Source organism: Gekko japonicus, unplaced genomic scaffold, assembly GCF_001447785.1.
Source record: "Gekko japonicus isolate JY-2015 unplaced genomic scaffold, Gekko_japonicus_V1.1 scaffold247, whole genome shotgun sequence".
Lineage (NCBI taxonomy): Eukaryota > Metazoa > Chordata > Lepidosauria > Squamata > Gekkonidae > Gekko > Gekko japonicus.
The window spans coordinates 421,291-447,988 of NW_015166427.1; the positions used below are offsets into that span (position 1 = coordinate 421,291).

A 26,698-nucleotide genomic window follows, 5' to 3' on the forward strand; every position below is an offset into this window, starting at 1 on the left:
GGGGAAAGAGAACAGTGCTGTAATCCACTCCGAAGAGTAAATCACAATCCCCGCAGAGTTATTTTACAACAAAGACAGGCCATGCCTAATATAAGACATGAATTGAACAGTTCACATAGCACAATGGCACAGCAAAACATCTTCACTATAACAAACAATTAAGTGGTGCTCCTACAAACATATTATATGGTACTCCGAAAAGTTTGATTGGTGGTCAGCTTCAGTGGCACAGAACAAAGTAAAGTGGGATTTTGTCAAGAATAGCATAGCAGAATCCAACCCTTGGTGTGTCTGGCTCTTGTATTTATTTATTTATTTATTTACTTCCAATTTATACCCCGCCTTGCCAGTACAACTGGCTCAAGGAGGTTTACATAAGTCAAAATACAGCAAGATTAATAAATACTATAAAATTCATGCTGTATTGGAGAGCAAATTGGGTACTTTGCCACAGGACGGCCATTTTGCATCCCCTCCTCCCACAACTGCTTTTTCTGATAATGTATAGTTCCATCCTTACTTCCAAGTTTACTGCATTTTGAATTCAGTTTTTGCATGCACCACTAGAGGCTGCTATTGGATGTGGAATGCCAATATTAGATTCTTTATGTACTGCACTACACCTTTTGCATCATCATCTTGCATTAAAAGAAACAGGAAAATAATAAAAATTTGTTTACCAAAAAAGAAAAAAGAAAAAAAAAGAAACAGGAGTCAGCTGTGCAACGAGGAGGCTTGCTTGTTTCATGAAGGGAACATGAACAAAAATGGGAGGAAAATATGCTTCATGCTTTTATGTCTGACGTTAGTTAATATGTTTGATAATTTCCTTAGCATTAACTTTATATTTTTTCCTGTTTACTCACTTTCTCATATTTTATAAGTGCTCAGAAAAGTGATGAGATTTTTATTAATCCTAAAGGGCACAATAAAAGTGCATTAGACATTGTTTGGCTTGTTTTGGTTATGGGAAATGGATTATAAGAGGAGACTGTATCATAGGAGCAATGGCAGCTGGGCTTTATTTTGCAGTGCAGATGTGAGAGCCAAGATGCATTACTCTAGAGGTCCTTTCCTGGCAGTGATAGCTGCTACAGTTATCCAGACATATGACAAATACAGTGGTTCCATCTGAACATGCCATTTGATGGATGATGACTGGCAAATGTTGTTTTCATTCAGCAGGCATCCCAAAAAATTCCCACAAGAAATTGGAGTTGCAGGAAGAATCATAAGCAGCCATTTTCTCTTTCTTTCTCATGTTAATTCTGTTCATCGTAACATCTCGAATCAACACAGGTTTCTTCATTTGCCTTGATTGTCACATTTGGTCTGTTAGATCTAAAAAAATTAAAAATAAGAGCAAGACTGATGATGTTTGCAGGTTCAAAGTCACTCACTAGAACACTTCTTATCCTCTACTGAGGCATTGTTCCTTATTTTATTATTAATACTACCACCCACTGAATGAGCAATGTGTTTTCAAATAATAGATTACAACACGTAACTTAATTTAGAGTCCAGTGGCACCTTTAAGACCAACAAAGATTTATTCAAGGTATGAGCTTTCCTGTGCAAAGCACACTTTGATTGATTGAATGATTGATTGATTAATTGATTAAAGTGGAATGTATTTGAAAAAGTGTGCTTTGCACACGGAAGCTCATACCTTGAATAAACCTCTGTTGGTCTTAAAGGTACCACTGGACTCTAAATTTGTTCTGCTTCAGACCAACACAGCTGCCCACCTGGATGTAACTTAATTAAGTTAAAAAAAATTGTATAAATTGTTCTTTGAATAAATACACAGAAATCCCAGTTTATAGCCAGTAGCTTCACATTGGAGAGCAGAAATCATAGATTTTTAAAAGTATGTGTCTAAGATTAATGGAGAATGAGCAATGATCAGACTCCCAGAGTTCTGTCAGAAAATGTTCTAGAATATTGAATTTTTAAATCCCTTATTATATAACTTTAGTAAAATGTTTTATGGTTTGTTATTAAACCAGAAAATCTGGACTTTGCCTAAATACATTTTCATTTCTACTGACCGTCTCTTAAAAAGTAACTATCCATTTCTCAATATGATACTGGGGAGAGAGGGCTGCAAACTGTTTCACTATGTGCTACTTCAGCATACATATCTTAGCTTTCTCCAGCTGATTGGTAGCGAGGACAGTTGAAAATACAAAGCACAAATTTTGTAGTAAACAAAAGAAAATGTAATCAGAAACATCCATACAATCATAACAGTATTAGCAGTGTATGATATTGAATTAAATTTCATAGCACCTAAAATGTTGAACTGTTCAGTAGTATATCTATATACTAATAGTGAAGGCGCCCCCTGCGTGCGGATATCTAAATCCGCACATCGGGGGCACCTGGGGGGCAGGGAGATTTTCCTGCACACGTGGGGCAATGCCTAGGTGTGCAGAAAAATATGAAAAGTTGGAAAAAATATTTAAATTACCGAAAAAGTAAAAATTAAAAGAGCGTTCCCTGCACATGCACAGAGAACGCTCTGGGAACTGGTGGGCCGGCGGCTGGAAGGCACTCAGGCCCTGGAGCCGGGGTGGGGTGGGAGAAGGATATCGGCGGGGCCCAAGCGGGGGGAAGGAGGAGATTGGGAGGCCCAAGCGGCCGGAAGCCACTCGGACCTCGCCGCCGGAGCGGGGGGGGAGGAGATCGGTGGGACCTGAGGCAGGGGGAGAAGAAGAGTTTAGCGGGGCCCGGTGGCTGGAAGCCCCTCGGGGAGGGGGGTGAAGGAGCCTGCGGGAGGGAGGGAGGTTGGAGGAGATCGGCGAGGCCGCTTAGGCCTCGCCGCATAAGCCTGGGGGAAGGGGGGGAGGAGATTGGCGAGGCGAGCGGCTGCTTTGCGACCTGCCTCGCCGCCACCACAGGGGATGGGGCACCTGCTGCTGCTGCTGCTTCCTCCTCCTCCTCCTCCTCCTCCTCCTCCTCCTCCTCCTCCTCTGTGTGGAGCTCTTCTTTCCCCCCCCCCGAGTATCGCAGGTCCCCTTTCTTGTTACATATTAATTGTCATCCAAATTATGTATCCTTGAAAATATATTGTATACAGGCCCATGATACTCGTGGGGTGGAGTAATTCCTCTCCACATCTTAATTACCCCCCCCCATTGCTGCTGCAATCCTTGAGGCCACCACAGGTTCCCCCCATCCCTCCCCCCATCAATGGTGGCAAGCTCCATGTGCCCCCCGAACTGCCAAACCTACCAAGGTTTCCCTCCAGCAACAATAGTAGTGGCGAGCCCTGCACAGCTCCCAGCTGGGCTTGCTGAGGCTTCCCCCCCCCAAAAAAAAAGCAGCAATGGCAGTGAGTCCTGCATGGCTCACAGCCACCAGGCCTGCTGAGGCTTCTCTCTCCCCAGACAGCAGCAATGGCAGTGAGTCCTGCAAGGCTCCCAGCTCCCTCCCCCAACAGTGGCAATGGTGATGAGCCCTGCATAACTCCCAGTTGCTGGGCCCACTGAGGCTTTTTCCCCCCAGACAGCAACAGGCTCCCTTGCAGCCACCACTGCCAAGCTCTGCTGCAGCTCCCAACAGTGACTACATTCTCTTTTACTTTGGGGGGAATTTAAACCTCCCCTGTATAGGGTTTTTTTTTAAGATTCAAGGTTCTTCTGCAAAGTTTCTCAGCCTCTCCTGCCCGGCTGGGGCAGGACAGAGGGGCCCCTTCTCCAGCCCAGCCGCCACCGGCCCTCCCCCGCAGCCGGGCAGGAAGGTAGTCTCTGCCTTGCCCGAGCTCGGAGAGGAGCCTCCCCCACATGGTGGTGGTGCTGCCACCGAGCGCAAAAAGTGGGGCGCCGAGGCAGACTCAGCGACCGCCCAGTTGCCCGCCCGCGCGCCGCAGACACTGAGGCACGGGGCCTGGCCAAGAGAGGGGGCTGGCGGATGGAGACGGTAGGGAGGCCGCTCACTGCTGCGCTTGTGCTACTCCTGCCGCTTTTGCTGCGCTGCAGCCTGCCTCTGGCCGGTGGAGAGCTGAGGCCATGGCGTTGCCGGGCCGTTCTTCGCCGTGACAGCAACAGCAGCAGAAAGGACAAAACTCACTTTATTCTGTTACTGCTGCTGCCCACTCCCTGCAGCTTCCTTCCTCCCACTCCTCGGAGAAGCCGGGCAGGAGAGGCCGAGAAAGAAGGCGGTGACGGGGGAGGAGGAAAGCTACGCTGCCGCCACGCGTCCTCCTCCTGCAGCAGGGCAGAGCAGGAGGAGGACGCGTGGCGCAGAGCTTTCCTCCTCCCGCCGCCGCTGCCTTCTTTCTCAGCCTCTCCTGTCCGGCTGGGGCAGGACGGAGGGGCCCCTTCTCCAGCCCAGCCACTGCTGGCAGCCCTTCCCCCCCCCCACTGCAGCGGGGCAGGAAAGAACAAGAAAGGCGACGGCGGCAGCTGGGACGGAGAAGGGCCCCCCCCAGGAGAGGCCGAGAAAGAAGGCGGGGGCAGGAGGATGAAAGCTACGCTGCCGCCGCGCGTCCTCCTCCTGCAGCCGGGCAGAGCTCCTCCCAGCCCCGCTCCTCCCAGCTGCTGGCCAGGTATTCGCTCCATAAGACGCACACACTTTTCCCCCCACTTTTTTTTGGGGGGGAAGAGCAGTCTTATGGAGCGAAAAATACGGTAGATGGCTTGGCTCCAACCAGCTTTTCTGCTGGTAATGAAGGGGGGAGAGAGCAGCCTTTGACCACTAAAAATGCTATGCTGGGCTGCATAGATAAAAGCTATGTAGAACAGGGGCTGTAATCAGAAGGGGAATTAGGCCAGTGTGATGGACTGCCCTTTAAAAGATCATAAGTGCTGTGTAAACTGGTAATGGACTGTGAAAGGTTAATGCCTCACAGAGCCAGGGAGTCTTGAGTGACAGGCTGCTCAAAGGAATTTGATCCGTTAATGTGAGTTGAGCAGAGAGAGACTTCAGAACTGAATGCTGAGGAGAATTCAGTCTGAGTCTAGCCCTGACTGAGAAGAGTTGGGTGCTGATGGAGTTTGTGTTTAGCCCTGACCAAGAGCAATTTAACACAGATGGAGAACTGGAAAGGTTGTAGGTATATCAGTGAAGACTCCCATTTGGGCCAGAAAAAAGGAATAAGTCTAAGTGATAGACTAGGCTGCTACCCGTGCTTCGCTACAGTATTTAAGTTCCATAAATCCAGTTATAATACTGATTATGTGAAATTTGAAATGTGACATTTGTTGTAGGAATTCTAACAGAGAAGATTGTAGTGTAAGAAATGAAGTGAGACATACGTACTTTTTCTCTCTCTACTGAAGGACCTCTCTCCAGACCACGTTGGTGGTTCTGCCCTCAGGTGCTAGGATCACCAGGCTGCTTGATGAGCTCACTGTGGAGCAGGCCGCATAGAACTCTCCATTTAAGAAGCGGTCGTCTGTTAAGTCAACTCCTGCTACCTTCCACGAAAGTGATGACCTCTCTACTTGTGTTCCTGGATTGTTTTGCTCATATGGAGACTGTTGTTCTGAGCACCTCAGGGTGATCTTGCTGGTACTTGGCCTGTACAGCTCAGTGCACTGCAGGAGTACTATGTGCAAATGTCTTTGCCGCATTCCTAAGTTGCCTCCTCCTTGTAGCATTGGTGTATCTGGCTCAACGTTTGCCAGGAGCTTTCTTGGGGGCAGTAAGAGGTGAAAGGTGTGAGGGGGAGTTGGTGTGAGGGAGTGGTGATGTAGTGGACATTTCTTCAGGTTCATGAGGGAGGCACGCATTGAAATGGCTCCTAGAAATGTCCTTTACTATCTCCCCATAAGCATTCATACCCTGGCCCTGCTCCTACACCTGAGACACTGGCCTGTCTGGTGTTGGGGGGGATTGTATTTAAAGGCATTGGGGAGGCTGGGCCAGCAGCAGTGCTAAGGCAATCCTGCTGAGCAAACCTCCCCAGCGGCTGTAAGCATCCCACCTCCTCTCCTACACCTGTCCACTATAGGACACGGAGGGGGGAGGAGTATTAGAAGCCACTGTGAAGGCAGGGCTGGCAGGATCACTAAGGTGTTACTACTGGGGCAGGCTCCCTCATGGCTTTAAGCACCCTGCAACCACTGCTGCACCCGGCAGACAACCATCTGTAAGGGGTAGGAGGTGGGGGGAGTGTGTTGGAAGCCATCCCACCTCCTCTCCTACACCTGACAGGCAGCTGCCTGTCCAGTGTAGGCGGGGGAGAAGGGAGTATTAGAAGCCACTGTGGAGGTGGGGCTGCATCTGGCAGACAACCGCCTGTTAGGTGTAGGAGGTGGAGGGAGTGTGTTGGAAGCCATCAGAGAGGCTGGGCCAGCAGCTTTGCTTCATCTCACAGGTGGTTTTTGGCCACTGCTGATTTCCTCAACTGTCATTAGCTCTCTGCAGTCCCCTGTAGCTGTTGGGATTTTTTTTACCTCAGAACACTGAGCTCTGCAGCTGACCAATCAGAGATTGGGGGCGGGTGGAGAGAGGCAGCTGCATGGCAGCCACATAGGAATCAATGGGGGGAGCACATTTTCCATGACTTAAGGGTCAAATTTCTAAAAATCCCTTCTTAGCGAGCACCTACTCCATGGTAGGAGCACTCTCCCCGAATGTGGTGTCTCTAGGTCCAGCAGTTTGGCCTAGGCATTGATTTTACAGTGAGGGGACTTTCTTTTATATATATAGGTTTGCTACCCAGTTAAAAAAGGGAGATAGCTCTAAGGAGTGGAGTGATCCCTCATCTGATGTGTTTAGAGACTGCCTTCTGAAACCTGAAGAGTGAGTAATACTCAAGAATGTGTATTGGTGTGTTTAGTGAAGGAATTTGGGAACTGTATAGTGTATCCCTGCCTTCTGGAAACCAAAATAGACAGTTGAGCACAAGAAAGTATACTGGAGTGTTTAGGAAACAGTGAAACAAAAGCCTCTTAGCTTAAAGATTCTAAGACTGTGTGAAAAGCTTAAGAAAGAAACACTCAATAGCTTGAAACATATGTGTAATCTGTGCCTGTACTGATTTATCTCAGAGTTCATTATTGATTTACCTCAGACATTTTACCCATGATTTCACCTGACCTTTTCCCCTCTATGTTGAATAAAATGTTTTGTTATTTTTGGACTTTAAAAAGCCTCTCGTGTGCCATTTCAGTAGTTTAATTTAAAGGGGTGATCTTGTCCCTTTCCCTCAGCCAGCAGCAAACTATCGTACCAATACCATGACAGGGTGGGACAGCCATAGATCTTCAGAGAAGAAGAAACTAGATAAAAAGGGCTGCTCAGTTAGAAAGGGAGATAAAAATGGAGGGAATATTCTACTTCTGAGAGAGGGAAGTGGGTGAGTTCATCATAGACAGCTTGAACAAAAAAGTTGGTGAAATCCAGCCCTGTGTCTAAAGTATACAGAGGAATCTAATGCCATAGTTTTTCTTACATACTATACATTTTGAGAGAGGGTTTTTTTCCCTCAGGGCCCCGCCACATTTCTTTTAGGAAAAATTGGGGGGGGGGGAGTCCAGAGGGAGGCAAATTTCCCATATTTTCCTAAGTTTTTTTTTCTGGACTATTGCATCTCTATAAAAACATGAGTGAAATTCTAAATAAACACCCAAAGAATTCTAACAGGTTGGTGAGGCATGCTTCCCAAAACCATGCTGATTTTTCCTGGTAAGAATGTTCCTCGATATGTTTTTAATGACTACTTTTAATAGTGCTTTCTCTGGTTACCTGAAACAGATTTGGGCCTCAGCCACCTTGCCACCCATGCAACCTGAGCAGCCATTTGTGGTGCAAAATGGCAGAGGACCGCCTGTGGGAGGACATGTGGCTTGTGCCTGTCATCATATCCCAGACCCTGTTGCTGCATCCAAGATAGGTTGCAGGATGCAGATTGCCTCTGCATAGAAGCCACTTATCATCTGCATCCAGACAGGTGATCACCTTGAAGTCATGAGGCAAGCCCGGAAGGAAGTATGTCCTCCCTTGTACTAATGTCACCACCACCCAGAGGTCATTGCGGGGGGGATTGCGGGGGATCGCAGTTCCCCCGGGTGAGGTACGGGGGGCAGGGCACATGATGAAGCCCCGCCCCCTGCTTCCGGCCGCCCCCCTTCCAGCCCTCATTCAGCCAGGAGGAGGCAGGAGAAGAGGGAGGGTAAGTTGCTTCCTCCCTGCCTCTCCCCACCCCTGCCTGCCTGGGGCCAGGGAGGGCCTTCGTGGGGCTTCCTTGCACTCCCGCCGGCCTTGCAGGTCCACCGCCGGGCCCCTCATGGGGCTCGGCAGTGGAGCTGCAAGGCCGCCGGCGGCGGCCAGGACCATTGGGGGCGGGGCGTGTGGCCTTATGACACATTTCCGGTGATGTCAGGGTGTGTGGCATATGCTAATGAGTTATGCTAATGAGTTCCCCTAGCTCTTTTTCTACGAAACGACCCCTGCCACCACCCATGGCCAGAACAGGCTATAGCCCTCTTTGGAGATCGGGGGGGGGGGGCGGAGTGACACAGGAGGCAGAAGTTTGGGACAGCAAAGTCTTTCATCCAGCCCAACATACAATCCCCCCCTCCCATGATGCTCACTACCTTCTAATTCCCCATTAAGGGGGCAGATCTTGTGATGAGGCATATTTTTGCTAGAAGAGTAAAATTCACATTTGCAGAGAACTTTTGGGTGCATGTTGTTTGGACCTAATCCCCTGTTAATTTGTCAGTCCTAGAATTATCTCCATTGTCACCCTTTTTTGGCCTAGGTGTTTGTGAAAAGAAAGTTCAGATTTTGTTACCTTCTTCAGTGAAGGCTGACTTTCAAAAAACAGTTTTCTTCACAGTCCTCCTATCCTCTTCTTTTCTTGCCTTTGTCTAATGGTCGATCCATCTTCCTGACTGGCTTCCTTCTTCTGATGTATTTAAAGAAATGTTTCAGTATATTTTTAGCAATATGTTCCTTGTTTTGTTTCCTTATTTGTAAACAAATGGAAATTGACAGATTGCATGATTCCCAATATTTAGGTGAGACCTCTGTTTTTTAAAGGAAGTCTTAAAGCCTTTTATAACTTCTGCTCACTCCTATTATAACATCTTGCACTACTATGTTATGTTCCTAATCTGAGTTTTCAATTTATCTGGCTTTCTGTTAAAGTGACTTTGAGTAACTTCCACATGTCCTGTAGATACGTGATCTTGAATTTTCCTTTTACCATCCTTTCAAATCTGTTTGAAAGAAGTATCCTTGTTAAAGTTAATTGTGACTATACAGGATTTCCTGAGCAATTTCAAATTATATACATCTTCAAATTAAAAGCTTATTTTAGCCATCGAGCATATCAATCATAGTTACTATAAAATAGCATTAAAATAATAACATTCCAGTACAGAGGCCTGTTATGCTAATGAGTTTCTGCTGGGCTTTTTCTACAAAAAAGCCCAGCAGAAGCTCATTAGCATAATAGGCCACGCCCAACAGCAGAAGCTCATTAGCATATCAGGCCATACCCCTGATAGCACAGCTCATTCGCATAATAGGCCACACCCCATGCCTTCCCTTGGCTTGCCCGGGCAACCCCCGCGTCTGTGGGGAGTCCGGGCAAGCCAGCCCTTGGACAGGCTGGGGGAAACACAGGGAGGCATTTAAATGCCTCCCCAATTCTTACAGGGGCCCCTGGCCTGCCCACCTCGGAGTCACTGGGGGGGGGGTCACTCTCCAGGCCTTCCCTCTGTAGCCACACACACAGAGGTTTTGGCTGTAGTGGGCGTGGCCAACTCTGAAGCCAGCCGGAACTCCGTTCCTGTGCGTTCCTGTCCCAAAATAGCCCTGGAATATCTTATAATAAAGCGTCACATATTTATCTTGCAGTTAACATGAGTATCCTTTCTTTCTTTCTTTCTTTCTTTCTTTCTTTCTTTCTTTCTTTCTTTCTTTCTTTCTTTCTTTCTTTCTTTCTTTCTTTCTTTCTTTCTTTCTTTCTTTCTTTCTTGGAGCCAGTTTAATTTGGACACAGTTTAAGTAATCATTTTACTACCCTTTGCTGGCAGTTAATTTAGGTATCTCTGCTGATTTGACCAGTTTGACCAGCTTCAGTTACGACGTAATTTTTTTTCTACAGACTCTTCTAGAAAACAAACAATTTATGCAGGGCATTAAATTATATGACATGTTATTGTGACAATCTAATACAATGGAGGGCATTTGATGAAATATTAACTTTCCATAGTGAAGTCAATTAAGTACAGAGCCCGTTATTACAGCATTTACTCCTTGGGTGCCTCCTGATTGTTCTTCAGCTCAAGGTCACCATTGGTCTTAGGCAGTGGATGTAGTAGTGTGTCCCAAGCATTATTTTCTTTTTTTCAACCAGGTATTTCTACCCACAGTGATTCTCTAAATGTGTTTTGCTTCTAGTTTATTGAAATTCATATCTTTTCTTGTGTTAAGAGCTGTACCACCTCATTTCACCCTTTCCTGGTGTTTCTGTTCACTAATCTATTAATTAATAACAACTAAGTCATTAAATTAATGCATATAAAATATTGATATTCATTTGCATGCTTTATTCAGCTATACAGGATACCCTATAAGAGAACGTAAATGTCATTTTATGTCAAAATGATTGGATAATACAGCTCCCTTCCACTGAGTAGCCTTCCTCTGAAAGAAAAAACTCCTCCAGCTAAATGGAAGGTGATTATAGGATCTAACACAGTATCATTTGGAACTTCAGTATTTACAGCAATGAGATAAATCACAAATTGATTTCCAGACTCAAAGAAGTATAGAGGAGATGGTTTAGCCATATATTATATTTCCCCCAAATGTTAGTTTCAATAATTTATTTTATTTTATTTTATTGTCACAATCCTTATAAACAGCTGTGCTCCTCAGACGCACAACTCTTCAGCTGACCTTACTGAAAATAGCACAAGAGCTGGAATATGGCTCCAAGATATTGTTGTTCTCTGTCTAAATAGTTAAAGTTCATGGTATTTTTATACCAAGATGACAGTAATGTCTGTTATAAAAGAGTGACTCATGTTGCTTGCTTTTGGGCTATGAAGTACTGAGATCGATGTGAACTGAAATTCCAGTGCACAGTATACCAATAGAGTTAAGGGGTTAGGTAGGCTTTTGTTATCAGTGGTCATATGAGGTTATCTCTGCCAGTAATTCATAATAACCAGTCAGGATGTTGGTGTAGTAGTTTCAAAGAAAAATAACATTTTAAAATGTGAACTGTACAGTCTGAGGTTCAGTCCTCAGTGTCAACTTAGTAGTAATGTTTTGCTCTCTTGAGTGCAATATACATTGTGGTCCAGCTCAAGATTGTTCTTCTGTACAGTAGCTCGCCAGCAGTGTTTTTCTTGGTATAGTGGTTAAGCGTGGCACACTCCAATCCGGAGAACTGGGTTTGATTCCCCACTCATCCTCATGAAGCTAGCTGGGTGACCTTGGGTCAGTCACAGTTCTCTCAGAACTCTCTCAGCTCCACCTACCTCACAGGATGTCTGTTGTGGGGAGAGGAAGGGAAGGCAATTGTAAAGCACTCTGAGATTCCTTTGGGTAGTGAGGAGTGGGATATAAAACTAACTCTTCTTCTTCCAGTCAGATATTTTATTTTTTTAACTTTTAGCAGTGTCTTTTCGCTAATAGCAATCATAGCCTTTTAGCTAATAATCATAGCCTTAAAAAACCTGGACTTTTCCCCTTGGCAAATAAACCTTTAAGTTATTGCTGAATTGATAATTCAGAGTCACGTATGCCAAAATACTCCTGCAATAATATTTCAGGAAGAGATATTCAACATCTGATACGGCATTTACCACCACCCTGGAGAGTGTAGTGATCTTCTTCTAAATGACCTAACAGTTGCTTCTACAGGACCTTTGGGGAAAGTTCCTTTCTAAAACCCCAGGCTTTGTAAATTCCCACCCTTTCCCATAAGTACATGAGCTCATATGTCAATCTTAAAAGTAAAAGGCAAAGTGAATGATTTCATTATAACCTAAAACTGAAAGTCTGATAAATGAAAAGCTCAGCAGTTGCTCTACTTTGCATGAGAGGTGTCCTGAGGCTGTTGGGGAAGAGGAGAGAAGGATCATTCTAATATACTGCCTTACTGCTGAAGGGGGTTGCTGCTGGGTATATTTGAATATTTGCAGAATCTATATATAACCTATTTTGTCTTTCCAAGTTGTTCATTTTGTCTGGTTTACCTTTGTTGCTTTATTTATTGAAGCTGTACAGCATTGCAAGGCAGGACATATTGAAACTCACTTAGCCAGACCACTATAGTCCTTCATCTGTGTATTTGTGTGTGTTTGTTTCTAACCTGATATCATTTGAGTCCTAAACCTCTTGTTGAGCCATAGGCAGGAACCGTAGTTAATAACAATTCTTCAAACTAGAAAACTTTGCAAACTTACTATACACTAGAATTATTTAGCCTGTACAAATGATGCAAGCATTGATTGATCTAATAAAATGGACTTGATTGAAGTCTGATATTGCTCAGCATCTACAGAATTTATAGTAGAAAGTACCCCTACATGCAAACACACATTGTTACTATGATGGGGGGGAAAGAACAGGATTGAAAGGATATTGGCAAGCAATGGGATACTAACAAACAAGGAGACCACCCAAGGCATGCAATTTGTTTTGTAGTGCTGATTGAATGCATATAAGGAGGAACATGGTTTATCTGGAATTCATATATATAATAAATAGCACCCAAGTGTGTCCACATTAAAGTCTTTCACTTTTGAGAGAGGGAAGTGGAGTCAGTTCAAGCTTTCTTAGTTAGATGCATGTTTTCCCCCAGAGTGCTTTCAAACAAATGGTTTCTTTTTCTTATGTGAAATGTAAGGTAGTTCAGCCTCTCTATGATGTATATACCATCTGAATTATGTACATTTGAAAGACTATGTACATGCCCCTTAAGGGAGGTCGAGTCCCTAGAGCATATGATTTTTAGTTGTACATACTGTAATGTGGCCCATTTGGAGATTATTGCACCTCTACTGAACAAGACTGCTGGTCACACAAATAAAGACAGGCTTGGATATCTTTTATCTGACATGAATCCTACAATTACTTACCAAGTTGCTCTTCTATCTGACATGAATCCTACAATTACTTACCAAGTTGCTAGAGTTTGTGTGTTGATCATGAGGAGATGGAAATTGTATTATAACTAGGCTTGACTTTGAATTTTGTTTATATTATGTATTTTGTTTCTTTTTATATGTATGATTTTATTATAATTTTGATGTATATGGATGGTCTGACTGTGATAGATAAATACATACATACATACATACATACATACATACATACATACAATCTTTGTAATGTGACAGATTGACTCATGTAAAAGTTAGGATTAGGCCTTTTGGTGCAGCATGCTCATTATATAGAGTTTGATTATTTTTAGTGTGGAAGTGAACTGGGCATGGTGCTTTGGTTCAGAAGCCGTTTGTGCAAGGAAAATCTCTGCATTGCCCTATTTGCACAGAAAGGTTACTGCATGTATCAGGAGCACTCCTGTTGATGGGCTCCCAGTATGCATGGCTGTGATATCTGGAAAGGTCCTATATCCACCACACTTGTTTATGGAAATGTGTACAAAAGGATGTATGTTAAAATTGCTGCACAGAAAAAGAGGTCTAAGATAGGTGATGATAGATCTTCCAGTCTGTCTTGATCTCATTTGGATATGAGATCCCAATCACCTGATTTAAACAATTCCATGCATAGGAAGGAGTATCTTATAACATTCGCAGTGGTAAAGTTGATATATTTAGATGGATGTTTACAGTTCAGCCAGTTAATGGGGATCTACCATCAGGAATTGTATTTGAAAGGCAGCATGCATGGATGTTTTGTCTTATGAAGAAAAATGGAAAGTTTGTTTCTTTTAGAAAAGATTATTTCTACACAGCAGAAAATACATAAATACTATTGCATGTACCCTATTGCTAATATCATCATTGTGAGAAAATTATAGCTACCGTTTCTGGAAGTGGGGCCCAAAAGAACTGCACTAAATCCAAACAACAGGGGGAAGTGTCACAGGACTCCCAAATATGCAAATTCCACTAGTAGAAAACACCATCAAAGATCGCCAAAACAATATATTAAACAATTTTAAAGTTGGTGGTGTCACAACAACAACATTTATGCATACTGTAACTATAATAAGGCATAAGATACAATATTTCCTCCTTTGAAGATAAAACATAAAGTCCATGTACTCAATGTAACTTGATAACTTGATAGGAGGAGTCCACAGAACATATTCCAAACAGCCTTTGCAAAGATGCCCATTCTAGATATTTGGAAGATGCGTTTCCTTCGACTTCTGCACAGTGACTTGCTTACAAATTGTTATTTTTCATGGTTTAGCTGATCTCACAATATCATGGAAATTCCAGTCAAGTGTTTTCTTTTTCCCCCATTGAAACAATATGTCTTTAAAGTATTTAAAGCTGCTACTATCAATATCTCAAACTGCACTAAAAGGTGGTTTAGAAAGGGTTCACGCTATTGGATGACATAAACATCAGCATCCTGGTTCCCTAGCAACCTGCCGCAGAGTCATATGTATGAATGCTTTTTAGCCGTAAGCTCTGTACCGGAACATACCACGTACAGCTAAAATGTTCCTTGGGTGCAACAACCTGTTCAGGTTCATGGGGTGAGTATTGTTTCATAAATGCAAGGCTGGATTAGCCCATTATATTAGTAACACTACTAGGCAGTGCTTCAATGATATAGAGGGCTAGTTCCTCAGTGCCACAATAGTGCAGGCATTGGAGTTCTGTACTCCTATAACTGAAAAGATAAGAGAAGTGTAGCTTTTAGCATTTAACAGAACAAAGATCATGCCTTAGGAATAGTGAAATGGTGCTTCAGAATCTGGTTTAACAAGAACACATGAAGTCGCCTTATCTGACCATTGATTGATCAAGGTCAGTATTGTCTACTCAGATTGGCAGCAGTTCTCCATGGTCTTAGGCACCTGTTGCTGGATCCTTTTAATTAGAGACACTGAGGAATGAACCTGGGACCTTCTTTGTACCAAGCAGATGCTCTGCCACTGAACCACAGCTCGTCCCCTAAACACAGAATACACCCTGTATCTTTTAACCTGATGCATACTTACATTATGGATAAGAGTAGACTAGGAAATGAAAATGACCGTGGAACAAGCCAAGCTGAGAGGTTGTTGTGGTACTACAAACCAGGACTGTAGGGGCTACTCAGAGCAGTTCCAGCATTAGCTCATATATTGCTTCGTCTTTCGAATTGAAAACGGTACAGGAGACAGTGGGCAAGATGACATTGATTAGCCCCAGAGGCAGTGGCAGAGTTGCTAGGTCTTTGCTGTGCTTATACCTGGCCACCAGAGACCCTCTAGGTGAGTAGCCTACCAGGAAATTTCCCTGCAAGTTAAATGACCAGTCTGCCCCTGATTATGTGAACTGCTGTGCGTTATGGTGATGGCTGCTAGCTTAAACAGTTTTTTAAAATATTGAGTTGGATCCAGTGATCTGTGTATTGAAGGCAATGAGTACTGCAGATCATTCCTATTGTCCCCCCCCCTCCCCAGCAGTCCTTAACAATCCTGGGAAAGTTTATTCCTAGAGTCACGGGGCCTGTGTGGACTAATAGCCTCATGGTTTAGGAGGCTGCAGTGAGGATCAGGAAGTTCATAAATCACCTTTCCTGCCTCTTCTATCAGTGCAGCACTGCTGATGGAGAGAAAGAATGGCACAATTTCAGCCACTCGTCACTGGAGTCACCTGACTTGGCATGGCTACTCATCCACAAGGGTTATGTGACACCGGAAAGAAACTTCCCTGGGTTCAAAAAGGAATGAGTAGGTGCAGGAGAACACAGGAAATATCCATGATACTTGAGTTTGCAGGTCACTGATCCAACCCATCATAGATTGCCGTTCTATCACTAGGTGTTATTCATACTGTATGCCCCAATTGCCTGGTGTTAGCGGTAAATAACAAACAGCTATTTCCAGCATTTTCATTTTTAGGCTGTTAAGCAAGATTATGCTCTTATAGCCGTAGTCATCTGACAGTCATAGCTCACTCCTAATCTATGGAAGATGGATCTGGAATTTTAGATAATGTGATGGCTTTTATATTGTGACATAATAATATAAGAGTAATCCTTTTAATTAGAGACATGAGGAATGAACCTGGGACCTTCTGTGTACCAAGCAGATGCTCTACCACGGAACCACAGCCCGTCTCCTAAACACAGAATACACTCCGTACCTTTTAACCTGTTGCGGTGGCTGAAGTGGTTAAGATGCTGAACTGCAGACCGGAAGGTTGGTAGTTCAGCAGTTCGAGACCTGAGTGCCGCGTGATGGAGTGAGCTCCTGTCTCTGGACCCAGCTCCTGCTAACCTAGCCGTTCGAAAGCAAGAAACTGCAAGTAGATACATAGATACCGCTTTGGTGGGAAGGTAACAGCGTTCCGTGCGCCTCGGTGTCTAGTCATGCTGGTCACATGACCATGGAAACGTTTTCAGACAGCGCTGGCTCTTCGGCTTGGAAACGGAGATGAGCACCGCCCCCTAGAGTCGGATTCGACTGGCTTTCGAACAAAGGAAAACCTTTACCTTCACAATCTCACTCAGTCAGACCAAGTTTCTCATAGTGGTCAACCAGATACATCTGGAGAGTCTGTAAGAAAACCAGTAGCCTTCCTTGCTTACGGACATGAACTGCTTTTGAAAATGAAGGCTTCTCTCAGCTGTCATGGCTGTTGATTGGCATTCTCCATGAATGGTTATGACATAAGCATTTTAAAAACCTTAATGTTAAATTCTAGTGAACAATAGTCAAAACTGTCGTTTTGCCCCTCTCCCTTTCTATATTGTACTCAATATAGCATTCAGGTTGCTGTCTAGAATTCTGATTGTATCTTATGCTCTTGTTTCTAGTAAGGTAAAGGTTTTCCTTGTTCGAAAGCCAGTCGAATTCGACTCTAGGGATGCAGTGCTCATCTCCGTTTCCAAGCCAAAGAGCCAGTGCTGTTCGAAGACTTCTCCGTGGTCATGTGGCTGGTGTGACTAAACACCAAGGTGCACGGAACACTGTTACCTTCCCACTGAAGTGGTACCTATTTATCTACTTGCAATTTGTTGCTTTCAAACTGCTAGGTTGGCAGGAGCTGGGACCAGAGTTGGGAGCTCACTCCATCATGTGGTACTCGGGTCTCGAACTGCTGAACTACCGACCTTCCAGTCTGCAGTTCAGCGTCTTAACCACTTGAGGCAAATCAGCCACTAGAGGCCAGTGAGGAAATTCCTGAGGGGATAATGGCTTTGGGGGACTGCCCTCCCATTGGGCAACCCTGGCCCAAACAAGGGGCTTTCCTTGCCCTGTGTAGGGCAGGCAGCAGCTGCAGCAAGCTGGCAGCCCTCACCCCATGCTGAACAGGCAAGGACACACACTGTTTGGCTGAGCCCAGCACCAGGTGGAGAAGGAAGCATGGGGCTGGATATTTCTCTCTCCTGCCCTCTGTTTGGGGGGGGGGGAGGTCCTCTTTCCCATGTGTTTTTTTCTTGTAGTCCCATCTCTGCTAGTAGTGAACATTTTAAACTAAGTCTTCCTCCAGAGAACTTGGGTACAGATAGTGGGCTGAACATTGTAATCATTTATTTATTTATTTAGACCAAGATGCTACTCGGACATCTACTGGAAAGTAGATGGAGGGACACTGTTAAAATCATTTTAAGCTGCTCAGTGTTTTTATACTCTGGCTGGGCTGTTAATGCTGGATTTTGATTATTAATTCCTACATAAATAACTGAAGAAATTAATGCCTCTGATCATTAGTCTAAGTTATTATTATGGAGGGAAGAGGTATGTGTCTTAATAGATTTGAATTTAAATAATCCAGATATTACAGACGAGCTGTTTGCTGTTTTAAAAGCCAGAGGTGAAGATAGCATTTTCATAATAATTAATACAGCAACAACATAAAAATCCTTAGTCACCTTATGAAATACCTTAAGCAAAAAAAAAGAAAACATCTGTGTGCCAGTACAATCCGGCAGAATTCTTTACACAGTGGTTGTGCACAACGCGTGTTCCTTTTGGCGGTTGAATAATCCATTAGATTGGCCACAATATTAGAACAAAATTGACAATCTGTTTAAATATACTCAGAAACAGTTAGAGATTCCAGTCATTCTGGACCATGCTTGCCTGTCACTTCCATTACATTGCAATTGGCTAGCAGTCAGCTGCTGGCATTACACAATTGGTTTGTATGCGAAATTATAACATAGGAACAGATCTCTTTATTTGTACTCTGCGGTTGTAGCACACACAGCTGAACAGAGCAAGGGAACAAAGATCCAGTTAGGGTGCTTTCACAGATTTCCATTTCAGTAAAACCATCTTTTCCTTCACCTCTGCCGTATGTACGACTTATGGGATTCCTGCCTTGATTTATGCAGACCTTGGAAAAGCAGTTCTTGAAAATGCAGAAGACCAGAGCAATCTCAGTGATGCATGGAACCAGAATCCTAAGAGCTTGCGTTTCAGGGAATTAAAAAAATATTGATGAGATAAAACTGGTGTGTCAGTAAGAAAAGGTTAAATGAAGAAGAAAGGGAAATGTTTTTCATTCTGAAACGGATATTATTACCCCCTGATATAAAGGATGGATTATAATTGTATCAGAAAAAGCAGCAACAGAAATCCTGAAAAACTGAAGTGGAAGCATATTTGTATATCTGATTCATAAAACCTGGTTGCCTGTGGAGAGTGGCAGTGGATGTTTTGATTATCTGAAGTTGGAATTCTTTATCAGAGCACATATTTCATCTTATTGGCATACTTAATGACTTAAAAGGATCTTTGCTCACTGGAATAATACTACTTGAGTTTTGGAACCAATTGTATAATTTTCCATAACTGTCTCCGTTTCTCCCCCCCCCCCGCCCCCCAGTGCACAGGATGCTGGAATTGGATTTATACTTGTCATAGACCGCAGGCAAGACAAATGGACCTCAGTGCAAGCCTCTATACTACGAATTGCGGTGAGCTGTTATGCAATTAAGGCTTTTTGACTCCCTTGACAAACCTTCCTGTTCAGCATATAAATTGTATTAAGAACAGAAAACAATCTATTTTCTGAGAAGCTTGGATGTTCCCATTTTATGTTTTAAAAAACCCCTTTTACATAATCATTCATTCTAATTCTAATTTAACAGTACCTGTTAGAATATGCTAGAGTTGTTCATATTATGCATAGTATCATACACATAATTGAAGCAGTAGTAATCCATAATAATAAAGTTTGCATTTTTAAAAAATCTGAAGTTTGTAGAAACTGCTGCATTATCAATGAGTGCAAGTGAACCTTACCTTCAAGGATTGTGTTGGTTTTGTAAACCTGGGCTTCAAATCATACCACCATGGGTATTTACTTTTTCAGTTTCTTAAACCGATAAGAAACACTTGCTTCTAACAGTGCATTTCAGTAAAAGGCAAATTAGCTGGTCTAGGTTTTGAAACATAAGTGACATTTTAGAAGAAAACTTTCAAAATGCTTGCTATGGTTACATGTTAGAGTATGTTTATTACTACAGGATAGTTTGCATACTTTCTGATTATACTGAATAATGCAAAACTAATTATACCAGTAAAGATTCATTTTATATCAACATAAGCAGCAAATCGGAAGCTTTAGTTTTCTCTAACAATGCAAAAGAAAGAGAGGAGGATGTTTGTGCTCATACAGTACGATGGTCATTTTTTTTACCTTTTGTTCCTTGTTTTCTTTTCTGCCTTGTTTTTAGGTTCTTTATCATTATTTAGTAATACATGCAAAACTGCAGCCAGCTTGTATGTATAAGCCTATGTAATTTCTTTTTTTTAATACCTGGAAGGCATTAAGAGTCAACATAAAATCCCTCGTCACTTCGGCAGCGATTGAATTCCCTCCACCTCGGGCTTCCTCTGTTTTAGAAACAACAAGTCTCTTTTTTCCTTTCTTTTCCACAACAGAATTGCTAACTCTTTATTGTAGAAAATGGGGAAGTTTTTGGTAACCTCTGTTCAGAGAGCATGTTAATTCAGAATATTCCGATTATAAGCAGTAAAATAAATCCTGAGCTCTAGGTCTAGTTTTATTATGATACAAGAAAATTAGGGTTAGTGAAATAACACTGGATTGTTATCTGCTGGTAGACTGAGGAAAATAATGTGTGTGTTCATTTAGGAGGAGTGCCACTGAAATGTGAAGCAGTACTGATTGAGGATCATAATCCAAACCACAGTTTGGGAGACTGGCAACATGGTCTCCAGTGTTTCCCACCCACTCCTTGCTCACCCTTAATGCACCCTGCAATAAGAATAGTTGTCTTGGCGTCAGGATTGCCTCTGAATGGTTGCACCCAACAATTCCCTTCTGCTAAATGAAAGGATTACCTTTTGCCAGAGCAAGGTTTGCTTTGTAGAAGGGAGTTGTTGGATCCAACCACATGGCTTGAAATTATGGTTTGGATGAAATTGCTGGTTACAGTAACCATATCTTGCTTGAATCAGATGTCACAGAAAGCTAAGAAACCAGGAAAGGGAACCAGTATTTGAGACAGGAGCAAGGAGGGAAGTGCAGAATGGTCCTTACCTCCAAACCGTGGTTTGCTGAATCAGGAACAAGATGTCTGAACTGAGCCAGTAGAGTGTTGACTAGGATCTGACAGACCCTGGTTTGAATCCCCAGTCTTCCATGGACGCTTGGAGGCTAACCTTGGGCCAGTCATACACTCTCATCCTACCCAACCTCGCAAAGCTTTTGTAAGGATAAAATGGAGGGGAGGAGAACAACGGGGAGAAAGCCAAGGTATACATTAAGTAAATAAATAAAATAAATAACGATAATAATGAGTCATATATCTAATGCTGTGCCATTTTTAAAAGTAAATAGCAATCTGATTTAGGCATCGCATAGTGGTTTTCTACTTCACACTTTCTTATTCGAGCCTCAGCTGGAATATTGTTTCCATTTCAGGCATGACAGATGTTAAAGAAGTTGGCCAGCATCACAGAAGAGCAGTAAAGGGCCTGACTTGGTTTGGCATAAATACAGGCTATAAAGGAAGCAATGTGATTGCATATAAATATTTTACCTGTACTGGTTGGTATACATTACACAGTACTAGGCCTTCTTGGAGCCTTTACTTAAGGGTGATTTTCTGTGTTCTGAGCCATTAAAACACACCTTCTACCATTAGAGATAGTTATTAGGCAGTCTGAGCTAAACCTAGAAGTTCTGGATGGAATTTCAAAGGTCCAAGGATAGCATCCAGTGTAAAAGCTGTCTCTGTGTTTAAGTGTATATCTTTTTTTTTTTTAAGGCAGAGCAGAAGAAGAAAAACAACCTTTCCCCTTGCTGTTTCCATGAACTAGCCTGAATACAATTTTATTTTATTCAGGCAAATTGGCAGCTGTTCCTAATGTCACTTTGCATACTGTTGGCTCAAGTTATAATACCTGGAGGAACTACTTACACTTGTTGTTATACATTCTGCTGCTGGCCGCATATAATTTCCAGCTCTCCCCCTCCAGCCTTTTGCCTTCCAATGTCTAGTGCTGGGAAGGGAGATAGTTGTTTTTTTTTTAATCACTTGTTTACTTATTTATTATAAGGGTTTTTTATTCGCCGCTCACCCAAAGGGTCTTGCAGCAACTTACAACATTAAATCCAATAAAGTAAAAACATAAAACAATGAACAAATATAAAATATTAACATTAAACTGTTAAACTATTAAAATATGTGACTGTCAGTATACCACTAACAAAAACAGCCCAAACATGTGGTTACCCTCCAAAGGCCAACTGAAACAATTCGGCCTTGCATACCCTGCAGAAACTAAACAAGTCCAGCAGGGCACGAGTGTCATCCAAGAGTGCATTCCACAGGGTAGGGGCCACAACTGAAAAGTCCTTTCCCCTGGTGACAGCTAACTGAGCCGTCCTGGGGCCAGGCACCTGCAAGAGGCCTCTAGAGGATGACCAGAGGGAGTGGGGGGGTTGTAATGGGAGAGGCAGCCCCGTAAGTAAGAGGGTCCCAGGCTGTTAAGGGCTTAAGGTTAGCACCAACACCTTGAATGGGATCCCAAGACTAATTGGTAGCCAGTGCAGCTGCTGTAGAATTGGAGTAGTATGAGCTGACCATGATGTTCCAGTCAGCAAACTGGCAGCTGCATTCTGGACCACCTGCAGTCTCCGAAGCATTTTCAAGGGTAGCCCTATGTAGAGCGTATTGCAGTAGTCTAGTCTGGAGGTGACTGTTGCATGGATCAATGTGGGAAGGTCTGACCCAGACAAATAAGGAGCCAGCGGTAGGCCTGGTGTAGGTGAAAAATTGCCAACCATGCTACCATGGACACTTGCTTATCCAATGATAGCACAGAATCCAACCACACCTCAAGGCTCTTTACAGAGTCAGCTGGACACCACTGACTCTTTGGAGTGACCCTCCAGCTAGCATCTCAGACATTTTAATTACTCTCTATGTAAAGAAGTATTTCCTTTTGTTTGTCCTGAATCTACACCCGTCAACTTCATTGGATGCCCTTGAGTTGGAGTAAAAGTTCTCTCTGTTCACTCTGTACTCTGTGTGTAATTTTATAAACCTCTATCATGTCATCGTCCCCTTAGTCATCTCTCTTCTAAAATGAAAACTCCTGGACTCTTCAGCCTTTCCTAATAGGAAAAGTGCCCTAACCCCTTAATTTTCTTGGTTACCCTCTTCTGTACATTTTCTAGCTGTGCAATGTGACCAGAACTGCACACAGTATTCCAAATGAGGCCACATGTTGTGGGTACTAGGTCTGCTGAGGCTGACTACTCCTCAGATGAGGAAGAGTCAGGGAGCAGCCCAGCCTCCTCTGGAGTCAGCCCAGAAGAAGAACCCTCAACTATACCTGAGGAGGAAGAGCCCCCAGCAGCTGCACAAGAGGTGCAGCTAGAAGAAGAGGCCGATCCTGAGCCTGGCCCAGCACCCCCAGTTGCAGACACCCCGAGGCCAGACTCCTTGCCTAGTTCTCCTGAGTTCCCCAGACGTAGGGCACGCCAGAGGCTGACTATGCAGGAGTGAAGAAGTGCCAGACTCCAGCTCCTGCAGAGGCAGAGGGAAGAGCTGTAAGCCTTTGCAGACTCAACCCCAGGGAAGGAAGGACCTGCTCAAAAGCACTCAGTGCACCTGGTTCAATGTGGCAGCAACTTTGTTTACTCAGACCTGCCCCTGTGTGTGTGTAGCAGCCGCTCCTTGTCCTTGTAACCTTGAATTGACTTTCTGGCTCTTTGACTTTCGGCTCTGTGTGACCTTGATTCTGGACTGTGTTTACAAGCTTCCAGTGTGTGGTCTCTGTGGCAGCCAGACAAGACAGCATACTACATCATAGGTTGAAACAGTGGGATTATAATATTGGTTGTTTTATTTTCAGTCCTTTTCCTTAATAATTCCAACATACACCTTGTCTTTTTCACTCCTGCAACACGCGGGCTTGACATTTTCATTGAGCTGTCTATTATGACCCCTTCTCAGTCTCAGCACATTAAGTATCCATTAGCATATAGTTAAACATGGGATTTTTTGTTGCAGTGTACATTACCTTAGACTTACCTACACTGAACTTCATTTGCCATATTTTCGCCCACTTACCCAAATTATGGCGATCCTCCTTGAGCACTTCACAGTCAGCTTTGGTTTTCACTATTCTGAATAATTTGGTGTCATCTGCAGATCTGGCCATTGCACTACTCACCCCCAGTTCCAGATCATTTATGAACAAGTTAAATAGCACTAGTCCCAGTAATGGTGTTATGTACATGGGCTGCCATCAGGGGTCCACAGCTAGAGCAGGAGCTTGGTCCCCAAACACAAAGGGGACCTAGGATCCTAGTCCGGGAGTCCACCAATAGCACCCTTGGTGGGAGATTCAAACCCTCCAATGGGGACAGAGGTGTGCCGGCTGGAGTGTATATAGTAGGCCTTGCTGAGCCGGTTTGTATCTCTTGTTGTGAAGTATGTCTGAATGCATGCCGTGGTCCAAGTTCTCCATGTGTCGAACCCAGTACTTTTCATGATCCTTGTCTGGCCCTCTGCTTACTTCCCTCCATTGTGAAAATTGTCCAGTTATTCCTATACATTTTGTAATTTAACCAATTTTTAACCCATAAGTATATAGTATCTTCCTGGTCACCATTATCTCTATGCTTGTTTAGTTTTTCAAAGAACTCCAAAAGGTTGGTAAGGCAGCACTTCCCTTTGCAGAAGTCCTGCCTCACCAGTCTTTTGGAGTTCTTAGAGAAACTGAACAAACACGTTAATGGTGCCCTAGCAGATATTTCTGTCTCAGGCTTTGTTCCTCTGGGTGCCTAATTTTGTCTTTGATGACAGTTTCTCAGAGCTGAACTAGGCCAGAGGTCATTGGAAGCTAGAGCATGGCTCAGCTCTTTCAAGCTAAATCTAAGGATTATTTTTGCTTTGTAAACTGAAGGTCTGCTGTTCTTTCTTAAATGAGATGCTTACCATTCTCAATGAATGAAGACAGTAGATGCTAGATTAAGGCAGCTGGGGCTTATAACTGAAGATATCTTCTTGCTAGAGGCAAAGGCCCTTTCACTTGTCCAGCATCGCCTTACAGAGTAGATTATGACAGTATAGTGATTCGCTCTCGCAGAGTCTGCTCAAGTCAATTTATTGGCATATTAATGCCTTGGACTGTGCCATTCTACATGAGATACCTAACAACAACCACCACCACCACCACCACCACCCCGGTTAGGGCATTTGCTTTAGTTCAACTTAATGCCGTCCCCTTCGAAGTATTACAGGGCAATTTTTGTCGTATCCATATTCATATCGTCTCTGCCCTTGCAATCAGGTTAAAATTAAAACTGTATCTCACATTGGAATGTTGGTTTTTTAACGCTTTAAGGAACTGTTGGATCTCACCGCTTTTAACATGCTCTTCATTTAATAAACTTCAAGGTGATAATATTCCCTGTCTGATGCTAGACAGTGACCCGAACACAACCTACTTGGTCACCAAATTTCTGTCTAACATATTTTCCTTTAGATTCAGGTAGGTAGCCATGTTGGTCTGAAGCAACAAAACAAAATTTGAGCCCAGTGGCACCTTTAATAAAGTTTAATCCTGGGTATAAGTGAGAAATGAGTGACTTAGCATGTGTAGTGAGATAAGAACCCAATATCTCTGTGTGCCCTGGGAAGTTGAAATATTCTCCTACAGATTTCTCAGTTTTGTCATTCTTAATGTCAGAGTTGTGTCCATTAGTCCTTTGGTGTAGGGTTTGGCCTGTTTGCCCTATACAGAGAAGATTAAGTTTGTTGGAGAACTTCTTTGGTCATAAAGGTGCCACTAGATTCAGACTTTGTTATATTTTCCTTTAGTAAATAATGTATCATTCTTTTACTCATTACTCAAGAACGTCTGATCATAGGAGCTCTGAAAAGTAAGATGACAGTTTCTACTAATTTGCTTGGGACAAATGTAGGCTAACTGGTCTGCAGTTTTTTCGTGCCTCTCTGAACCCTTCTATAAAAATTAGTGTAACATTTGCTACTCTCTGGTCTTGTAGGAGGGGAGGCAGGAACACTCCATTCTGCCATTTGAAAATTTAGCCAGGTGGTCCCAATAGACATAGTGCTGTAATGCTGGGCCAGTATTAAGCCTATCTGAATATTTCTTAAATTCTTAATATGAAACATTCTGGAATGCTATAGATTTCTAATGAATTCACTAAATAAACGTTTCTAAATATGAGGTAATTTTAATGGTTTTGCAGGCATCATTTCCAGGAAACTTGCAGCTAGTTCTGGTATTACGCCCAACAGGATTCTTTCACAAAACTCTACTGGATATTGCGTTCCGATTCCATAGAGATGACTATAAGATGAAGGTACCAATATTTTATTGATAAAACAAGTAAATACAGCTGACTGCTTACCAAGTGGCTAATTCTATTAATGATAATACAGCAATTTATGGAGCGGGTCCTTTGCAGTATTGGACAATTTTATATTAATGATCGTTCAGATTTCTGAGTATATATAGATCTTATTAAAATGATCCTTGCCATCATATGGTAACTATAAATGGTGCCATGAAAGGGTTGCTGCCTTGTAACCGGTCATCTGTTTCCACCCACTGTCATCATCTGTTTTTCATGTTAACAGAGATTATTTATATTTGCTTATGTTTTCCTTATGTTACAATACAGAGATGTGAGGCCAATTACAGATGAAATAGAAGGTTTGGGTATACTGGGCGAGGCTCTAAGGAAGAGTTTGTAACAAGTATAGAAAACAATCTGAAGCGGCCTTACAGACATTAAGCATGCACATTGCCCTTCTGGAGAAACCACATAATGCTGAACATCTGCCTTTTGGAAAATGAGAAGGAGAAACATACCCCCAAACAGCATATAGCATCTGAAATTATTCAAGCTACTATAAACAGTTAAAGTTCTCTGGCTGTTTTGACACTAATGATCTTCACTGCAGGCTAGGGTGGATTTGGATTTATCAGAACTGGAAGAAAATTGTTATCTCCTATCCTAATTAAGCCCATGTCATCTTTTATTAGTCTTTAAACTGCAAAGAGGACAGTGCCCCCAGTTTGTAATAGTGTGGAATGAGGGTTAAAATTAGGATTGTCAGC

At 43.1% G+C, this 26,698-nt stretch overlaps 1 protein-coding gene across 1 annotated transcript in view; it reads left to right on the forward strand.

The window, feature by feature from the left end:
• Positions 1-26,698, forward strand: part of MCF2L (MCF.2 cell line derived transforming sequence like) — an 83,023-nt gene that overhangs the window by 15,768 nt on the left and 40,557 nt on the right. Inside the window, exons 5-6 of the mRNA XM_015411753.1 lie at positions 18,948-19,038; positions 25,824-25,942. Of these exons, the coding sequence (XP_015267239.1) occupies positions 18,948-19,038; positions 25,824-25,942 (210 nt within the window). The remainder of the gene's footprint in view (positions 1-18,947; positions 19,039-25,823; positions 25,943-26,698) is intronic.